Source organism: Oncorhynchus clarkii, unplaced genomic scaffold (assembly GCF_045791955.1).
Source record: "Oncorhynchus clarkii lewisi isolate Uvic-CL-2024 unplaced genomic scaffold, UVic_Ocla_1.0 unplaced_contig_5646_pilon_pilon, whole genome shotgun sequence".
Classification (NCBI taxonomy): Eukaryota; Metazoa; Chordata; class Actinopteri; order Salmoniformes; family Salmonidae; genus Oncorhynchus; species Oncorhynchus clarkii.
Window position 1 is genome coordinate 176,596 of NW_027258006.1, and position 9,678 is coordinate 186,273.

General features: G+C 41.9%; 1 protein-coding gene across 2 annotated transcripts; it reads left to right on the forward strand.

The window, feature by feature from the left end:
* Positions 1-45: 45 nt before the first annotated feature.
* On the forward strand, positions 46-9,130 carry LOC139394476 (UPF0462 protein C4orf33 homolog). Of its 2 annotated transcripts, none has more exons than XM_071142547.1 (6): positions 46-360; positions 3,906-4,092; positions 5,402-5,462; positions 5,550-5,601; positions 6,214-6,413; positions 8,215-9,130. In XM_071142547.1, the coding sequence occupies exons 2-6, from the start codon at positions 3,912-3,914 to the stop codon at positions 8,306-8,308; spliced, it is 588 nt and encodes a 195-aa protein (XP_070998648.1). In that variant the 5' UTR covers positions 46-360; positions 3,906-3,911; the 3' UTR covers positions 8,309-9,130. The 2 variants fall into 2 exon arrangements, with proteins under 2 accessions (XP_070998648.1, XP_070998646.1); XM_071142545.1 differs by having other exon boundaries at positions 107-469.
* Positions 9,131-9,678: the final 548 nt, after the last annotated feature.

Sequence of the window (9,678 nt, forward strand, 5' to 3'; positions counted from 1 at the left end):
AAAAAAGAAGTGCAACCGCCTATTCTGCCCCCATAAATTAGAAACATACACACAGTTCCACCTATTTCCTGGAACACAGTTTAAACCTGGCATCAATCAATTAGATATGAAACGCCATTTCAATATGTAAACAAATGTACTTCGAGACTGTTGTACTGGGTTGCGTGCCAACTGATTCCGTAATTATTCCACCCAAGAACATCTGATAGGGAAGATATATCGTCATATGATCATACCAGGAAGTTGATACTCCATTGAAAGTGTATTATCTCTTTGGCACGAGCTACTGTATGTATTTTGATAACAAGCTAAATATATAGGCATCACACCAGCGCGCAACTGGATTAATATTCTTACAAAGTAAGTAACGTTAGCCTTCCTATCAGTCATGATGCACCGATCGTGGACATCGGTGTCGCTAAAAGCGGTTATCTTCCTCTATGTACTTACATGCGCAGAACTTAAAATGGTAAGTTTAGTACAAGTTTTATGTTTTCCAAATTACTGCATTGTGCCATACTTATGCGGCTACTACGAATAACACTGCTCTTGGTCTACCATGCTGGCACCAGTGTGCAGGGCAGGCTTATTTTAGCCTGGTCTCAGACGTGTTAGTAGGCAATAATATTTCGTGTTTTCAGTTGTGTCATCAGAATCAGTAAATCGAAGCATGTTTTTGGACTCATTCAGTAGTTTTTTATTTGATGAAGTAAAATCCTGTTTATTCCTAAATCATAAATTGGAAAATTATAATGTTGATGTTTCAAGGAGTGTATTCATTACGCAAACCATTTACCGTTTAAGAACCAAACGGAAGCAAACAGGGGTAATCATTTCCCAAAATTGATCGAGTTAAAATTGGACAAATTCATCCCTCCGTTTCGTTCCATTTAAGAAACGTTTTGCTACAGAATCGGCGTGATGAATATGCCCCCGACTTTAGATTTTTAGCCCAGTGTCAAAACACCCGTTTTAAATGTCCAAAATAATAATCATGATACGCTTCAATTGTTTGTGATATTTGAATACCAAACATTTAAAAAACGCCCTACACACGTGTCACACCTATATTTTGCTAAATTAGCACCTTATAAACTGCACACGACAGCATTTACCAAGAGGCCATTCTATACTAGTATGGATTAGCTTGTTTTACTGTAATCAATAATGCGCGCAAATGAATCCCTGGATATTGTATAGAAATCAATGGAACGGGACAATAACCGCGGCGAAATGTAACGTTTGCGCTCGTCTAAAAGACAAACCATATCGAACTTGGGTATACAACATAGACCTGTCGAGAGATGAGAACATGTAGTAGCCATGTATGACCTAATCTCCCTGTGCGACAGTGTTTAACAATATTTGTTTAACTAACCCAAGATAGACAACCGCCTGACGTTTCCAATGGGAGCAAATTAATCACAGTGGGCAGAACTAGCAAGGAGGTGGGCAGAGCCATGCACGAACTAGCGAGAGCCAATTGGCGCGTTCTAGTTTATTTTCGTTAGGGAACGCCTACTTTGCAGTCTTAAACAACGCAATTTTCAGAAACCTTGGCAACGGGTGAAGTCTACTCTGTTCGAAACAGATTTTATTTTTGGAAACAAAAAACTGTATTGAGATCAAATGTTCCATCAATGAGAAAATTAGCAGAATATCGTCCAAGACCCTCCACCATCCCCCAAACCCCTTCCAAACCCCGTCCAATATCAATGACCTTCCACTTGAATCTTTCCCTCTCTTCAACATACTTCTAACAACACATGCTCCACAATTTCATCGACCACACACTCCAGATACAAACCATTCGCATGCTTACCAACCATGTAATGACGAGTTCAATGTGTGCGCAATCGAGCAAACACAATCTAATCTGACCTTTGAGTCTTGGTCCAGCGACCTTTGTTTGGAAGACATATAAAAGCCAGCCCAGAAGAGTCCCATCTCTTCTGCCACACATCTATCAGAATGGCTCTGATCTTACATTTGGCCTCACTGCTACCCAGTAGAACATCAATATCAAACATGTCTAGTTTTAAAGCCCTTTTGGCTATCTGGTCTACAATTTCTTTCCCTTCCACACCCAAATTGGCTGGGATCCAACGATTCTCCATAATAACATGAATGCCTCCAAAAAGTAAGTAACTCCTATTAGATTTGTCAGATGATAAACTATTCAACACAGACAGGGGATCTGAGCACACTGTAATTCTGACAGGTTGAGCGTCCTCCAGCCACAGTGTTTCCGGTAGACGGCCAATAAGAAAAGAGAAACAACACTTTTCTGATTGGATCATTTCAACGAATCACCACCTCACTGGTAGATCTACATAGTGACAGGGCTTGACTGTCTTTGGCGATAGCTTGACTTTCAAATCGGTGTATTTGTTTGTGGCCAGCTACTTTTATAAAGAGAGTGACACGATTTTTCCTTGTAGTTGAGTTTGAAAATGATCAACTGTGTTCAAAGTCCTGTGACGGACAGGCACGTATGATAAAATAAATGATACCAAACCATGTATACAAATCTGTTTTTAAGCAATCGATTTAGTATCATCTTGATGACTGTAAACGTGTATATTAACATCACCAACCTGAGGTTAAAAGGATGTGTAAATCCACTCCATGTATCCGTTGAAAATGCAAGCTTGTGTAAGATAGTAATACCAACTGTCCACATTAGGGGTAGTTAGCACAATATAAAATAATTCTATATGACAAAATCAAAAGCTATTGCAACAATTACACCTAGTTCTCACTCGTATAACCATTTGAGTGAGTAAAGAAATGCTCTCGAACACAATTTAGCCCCCATAGTTCCATTTAGCCTCCATAGTTCCATTTAGCCTCCATAGTTCCATTTAGCCTCCATAGTTCCATTTAGCCTCCATAGTTCCATTTAGCCTCCATAGTTCCATTTAGCCTCCATAGTTCCATTTAGCCTCCATAGTTCAATTTAGCCTCCATAGTTCCATTTAGCCTCCATAGTTCTATTTAAGCCTCCTTAGTTATATTTAAGCCTCCTTAGTTCTATTTAAGCCTCCAATAGTTCCATTTAAGTCTCCTTAGTTCTATTTAAGCCTCCATAGTTATATTTAAGCCTCCTTAGTTCTATGTAAGCCTCCAATAGTTCCATTTAAGCCTCCTTAGTTATATTTAAGCCTCCTTAGTTATATTTAAGCCTCCATAGTTATATTTAAGCCTCCATAGTTCTATTTAAGCCTCCAATAGTTCCATTTAAGCCTCCTTAGTTCTATTTAAGCCTCTAATAGTTCTATTTAAGCCTCCAATAGTTCTATTTAAGCCTCCAATAGTTCCATTTAAGCCTCAATAGTTCCATTTAAGCCTCAATAGTTCAATTTAAGCCTCCATAGTTCCATTTAAGCCTCCATAGTTCCATTTAGCCTCCATAGTTCCATAATTAGCTCCATAGTTCCATTTAGTCTCCATAGGTACATAATAAGCTCCATAGTTCCATTTAGTCTCCATAGGTACATAATAAGCTCCATAGTTCCATTTAAGCCTCCATAGTTCCATTTAGCCTCCATAGTTCCATAATTAGCTCCATAGTTCCATTTAGTCTCCATAGGTACATAATAAGCTCCATAGTTCCATTTAGTCTCCATAGGTACATAATTAGCTCCATAGTTCCATTTAGTCTCCATAGGTACATAATTAGCTCCATAGTTCCATTTATCCTCCATAGTGTATGCAGCAGCCTGAATGTTTGACTTCCCTAGTATTGGTGCTGCTGTCAACTCCTGCACTCATTGTCAAGCCCGGGAATGAACATGATATCACAAACAGATCTGGGACTTGGCTGTTGGTCTTTACACAGCATAGTCTCATCCCATTGTAAATACAAAACAGCAAAACCCATAACCAATCGTTCTCTCTGCCAGACTGAGATGGAGTTTGTGATCAGCACCACATGGGACAGCCTTCCTGTGGATCATGACCCTGTGAAGGTGACGTTTTCTCCCGGGGATGGAGGGATGAAGATGCAGGTGTCTGCTCCCTTCTTCAACAACCCTCCTGGTCCCTCCGGCCCTCCAGGACAGCCCTTCCCTGGCCTCTGGAACTATGAAGGTGGGTAGAGAGAGTTATAACAGGACAGCCCTTCCCTGGCCTCTGGAACTATGAAGGTGGGTAAAGAGAGTTATAACAGGACAGCCCTTCCCTGGCCTCTGGAACTATGAAGGTGGGTAAAGAGAGTTATAACAGGACAGCCCTTCCCTGGCCTCTGGAACTATGAAGGTGGGTAAAGAGAGTTATAACAGGACAGCCCTTCCCTGGCCTCTGGAACTATGAAGGTGGGTAAAGAGAGTTATAACAGGACAGCCCTTCCCTGGCCTCTGGAACTATGAAGGTGGGTAAAGAGAGTTATAACAGGACAGCCCTTCCCTGGCCTCTGGAACTATGAAGGTGGGTAAAGAGAGTTATAACAGGACAGCCCTTCCCTGGCCTCTGGGACTATAAAGGTAAAGAGAGAACAGGACAGCCCTTCCCTGGCCTCTGGGACTATAAAGGTAGAGAGAGAACAGGACAGCCCTTCCCTGGCCTCTGGGACTATAAAGGTAGAGAGAGAACAGGACAGCCCTTCCCTGGCCTCTGGAACTATGAAGGTGGGTAAAGAGAGTTATAACAGGACAGCCCTTCCCTGGCCTCTGGGACTATAAAGGTAAAGAGAGAACAGGACAGCCCTTCCCTGGCCTCTGGGACTATAAAGGTAGAGAGAGAACAGGACAGCCCTTCCCTGGCCTCTGGGACTATAAAGGTAGAGAGAGAACAGGACAGCCCTTCCCTGGCCTCTGGAACTATGAAGGTGGGTAGAGAGAGTTATAACAGGATAGCCCTTCCCTGGCCACTGGGACTATAAAGGTAGAGAGAGAACAGGACAGCCCTTCCCTGGCCTCTTGGACTATGAAGGTAGAGAGAGAACAGGACAGCCCTTCCCTGGTCTCTGGGACTATGAAGGTAGAGAGAGAACAGGACAGCCCTTCCCTGGTATCTGGGACTATGAAGGTTGAGAGAGAACAGGACAGCCCTTCCCTGTCCTCTGGGACTATGAAGGTAGAGAGAGAACAGGACAGCCCTTCCCTGGCCTCTGGGACTATAAAGGTAAAGAAAGAGAACAGGACAGCCCTTCCCTGGCCTCTGGGACTATAAAGTTGGGTAGAGAGAACAGTGGTGGTTTGTTCTGGTCGTGGGGGTAATTGCATAATCATAACTATTACTACCATAATAATTGTGAAGTGAATATTGAATGTATCGTTGATTGCTCATTTTTTATGTTGTTTGTGGACGTTTTTTCAGTCATCCTACTTTAGGCCACTAGGCACAACAAGATGGTTTTCAATGCGTATAATATAACCCTTTTCATGTTATTTTTCTACAGTGGTTGAGGCGTTCTTCCTGGACAGTACTACTGTGAACTATCTAGAGGTGGAAGTGTGTCCGTAAGTAGAGCCGTTCTCTAGAGGCGTTGATGGTCTGATTGATGGTTCTCCAGTAGCACTATACTGATTATTACTCTTCTGTTGCAGACATGGACAACACTTGGTGTTACTGCTCTCTGGAAGAGGTCACGCATTCATGGTAAGTGAACACCCTCACATCCTCCCTATGAATGGATGAATGACTGGATGGATGGATGAATGACTGGATGGATGAATGAATGAATGGATGAATGAATGGATGGATGAATTAATGCATGAATGAATGGATGGATGGATGAATTAATGCATGAATGAATGAATGCATGGATGAATTAATGCATGAATGAATAAATGGATGGATGAATTAATGAATTAATGCATGAATGGATGGATGGATTAATTAATTAATTAATGCATGAATGAATGGATGGATGCATGAATTAATGCATGAATGGATGGATGAATGAATTAATGCATGAATGAATGGATGGAATGTATGAATTAATGCATGAATGGATGGATGAATGAATTAATGCATGAATGAATGGATGGATGAATTAATTAATTAATGCATGAATGAATGAACAATGAAAGAGTACAATGTATTACACTCATATCTTATAAATATTTAGTTCTGCCCCAATATATTTCATCTAGTTATATTCACACAGACTTACCTCTATTTTGTCACTTGCCCTAACAGTAATCTAAGGGTCCAACAGATACAGTCATCAGTTTGGTTTAAAACCAAATGTTTTGTTTTTGTTTCCAGCAACAACTGCCCCTGTCGTTCACAGCAACCATCACAGGAAACAGGTGGGAGGGTGAGGCTCTTCTCCCCTGGTGCTACTTCCCCCCTAACGTGAACAAGATGAACTCGTACGCCATCCACGGGTCCGGTGCGGGGCGTACCTACGAGTCCCTCTACCCCGTCCCCCAGGCTGACCTCGTGGAGGGGCAGAAGCCCAACTTGTGAGTCTGTTTATTGCCTTCAGAAAGTATTCACAGCCCCAGACGTTTTCCACATTGTGTTGTTGTTACAGCCTGAATGCAAAATGGATGCTTGCCGTGCTTCTACACCTGCATTGCTTGCTGTTTGGGGTTTTAGGCTGGGTTTCTGTACAGCACTTTGATATATCAGCTGATGTACGAAGGGCTATAAAAATACATTTGATTTGATTAAAAAAACATTTTTTGTCACTGGCCTACACAGAATACCCCATAATGTAAAAGTGTAATTATGTATTTTTATTTATGTTTTATTTTTTACTCAGTTGCCCGAGAGGAAGGAAACTGCTCAGGGATTTCACCATGAGGCCAATAGTGACTTTAAAAACAGTTACAGAGTGTTCAATGGCTGGGATAGGAGAAAACTGAGGATGGATCAATAACATTGTAGTTACTCCACAATACTAATCTAAATGACAGAGTGAAAAGAAAGAAGCCTGTACAGAATAAAACATATTCCAAAATCATTCATCCTGTTTGCAACAAGGCACTAAAGTAATACTGCAAAAAAAAATGGCTAGGCAATTAACCTTTTGTCTTGAATACAAAGTGTTAGGTTTGGGACAAATCCAGTACAACACATTACTGAGTACCACTCTCCATGTGTTCAAGCATAATGGTGGCTGCATCATGTTATGGGTATGCTTGTAATCGTTAAGGACTGGGGAGTTTTTCAGTATAAAAAATGAATGGAATGGAGCTAAGCACATGCAAAATCCTAGAGGAAAACCTGGTTCAGTCTGCTTTCACTGTGAGGAGGGTTCATGTCTGTCTGTAGAAAAGGAGGGTTCATGTCTGTCTGTAGAAAAGGAGGGTTCATGTCTGTCTGTAGAAAAGGAGGGTTCATGTCTGTCTGTAGAAAAGGAGGGTTCATGTCTGTCTGTAGAAAAGGAGGGTTCATGTCTGTCTATAGAAAAGGAGGGTTCATGTCTGTCTATAGAAAAGGAGGGTTCATGTCTGTCTATAGAAAATGAGGGTTCATGTCTGTCTGTAGAAAAGGAGGGTTCATGTCTGTCTGTAGAAAAGGAGGGTTCATGTCTGTCTATAGAAAAGGAGGGTTCATGTCTGTCTATAGAAAAGGAGGGTTCATGTCTGTCTGTAGAAAAGGAGGGTTCATGTCTGTCTGTAGAAAAGGAGGGTTCATGTCTGTCTGTAGAAAAGGAGGGTTCATGTCTGTCTACCTTTCTTTAGTCAGAACACAGTCTCTTCCTTCTTCAGACACACAATGTTCAAGGCTGAAACTCTTACAGAGCATTTTTCTGGAGAAGACTGCATTGCCGACTCTATACAAACACACACACACTGCCAACTCTACTTTTAAAAATATGTTTAGATGACGGAGATAAAGCCTACTCCTCTGCAGCATAACTATTCCGTGTGTGTGTGTGTGTGTGACAGAGACACCTCTCCACCACTGCATAAGTATTCCGTGTGTGTGTGTGTGTGTGTGTGTGTGACAGAGACACCTCTCCACCACTGCATAAGTATTCCGTGTGTGTGTGTGTGTGTGTGTGTGTGACAGAGACACCTCTCCACCACTGCATAAGTATTCAGTGCTTAGATGTGTTAGTTGTCAGTGGACAGATTCCAATAGTCAGCCCCATGTTTTATTACACTGAGAAAATTACATGCAAATTCACAGGTTTCTGTGTGCGGGTGTGTGTGCGCGCGTGTGTCTCGCAAATTCACAGATTGTGTGTGTTACCAAACTGACAGACTGCACTTTTCTCTCTCTCTCTCTCTCTCTCTCTCTCTCACGATGCAGCCACCTCTTGGAATATTTCCAAGACTTTCGCCTGCAAAGCATCATGGGAGGGGACTGGGTCCAGCCTGAGTCGGATCTCTGGAAGGGAAAGTGATGAGTCGGGAGAACACACACACTGGAACACACGCGCGTGATGACAGCGGGTGCGACCAAAGTCACGGAGGAGGAACGATCGATCTTGATTAGTTAATGATGTCAGACTGGATGAAATATGTTACCAGTTTGTCAGATGGTATTAACACCTCACCTCAAACTGCCTTTTACCAACTGCCAGAGGCCTGGTTCAAAACACACATGAAGGGGTTTCTAGTTTCTATTTTTCTATGAATGAAAGTGAGAATCAAAGTGTATTATATCTGTGCTTTCTGTTTTATAGATTTATGCCTTTTTCTCTGAAATGAAAGACCATTGAATTTGATCATTTTCAATGCTACCTCCAATTCATGGTGGGAGTATCATTGTTATTCAATTAGATGAAGGCTCATCATGACGAGTTTACACTTTTGATTCATGGTTTCGTGCAATGCATTGATCATCACACACCAATATGTCTGTAATTCATCATTGCGACCAATTCTACTGTGCTGAAGCTGGAGTAAGGCTGTTTTGCTTCAATTACTCCCGAGCAAATGAAAATGGATTGTCTGGCATCCCAAATGGCATCCCATTCCCTGTTTTAGTGCACTACTTTTCAGAAGTAGTTAACTACATAGGGAATAGGGTGCCATTTGGCATGCCAGACATTGAGATAATTAGTAGTCATTAGATAACGGCCATATGTGCCCTTTTTTTGTAATGATGTTAAATGAGCTCTTGGGTCGTCATTACTTCTGGGATCCATATAGGACTGTTGTCTTATGGAATGTTAATGTACGTAGATGGGCTGCAGCCTATCAAATAAATACATTAAATAAACAGTGTCCCATGGAGCCGTGTCATTGATGTGCTTCCCACTGACACGTTCAGACAACTTGAACACTCCATATGATGTGCTTCCTACTGACACGTTCAGACAACTTGAACACTCCATATGATGTGCTTCCCACTGACACGTTCAGACAACTTGAACACTCCATATGATGTGCTTCCCACTGACACGTTCAGACAACTTGAACACTCCATATGATGTGCTTCCCACTGACACGTTCAGACAACTTGAACACTCTATATGATGTGCTTCCCTACTGACACGTTCAGACAACTTGAACACTCCATATGATGTGCTTCCCACTGACACGTTCAGACAACTTGAACACTCCATATGATGTGCTTCCTACTGACACGTTCAGACAACTTGAACACTCCATATGATGTGCTTCCCTACTGACACGTTCAGACAACTTGAACACTCTATATGATGTGCTTCCTACTGACACGTTCAGACAACTTGAACACTCCATATGATGTGCTCCCTACTGACACGTTCAGACAACTTGAACACTCCATATGATGTGCTCCCTACTG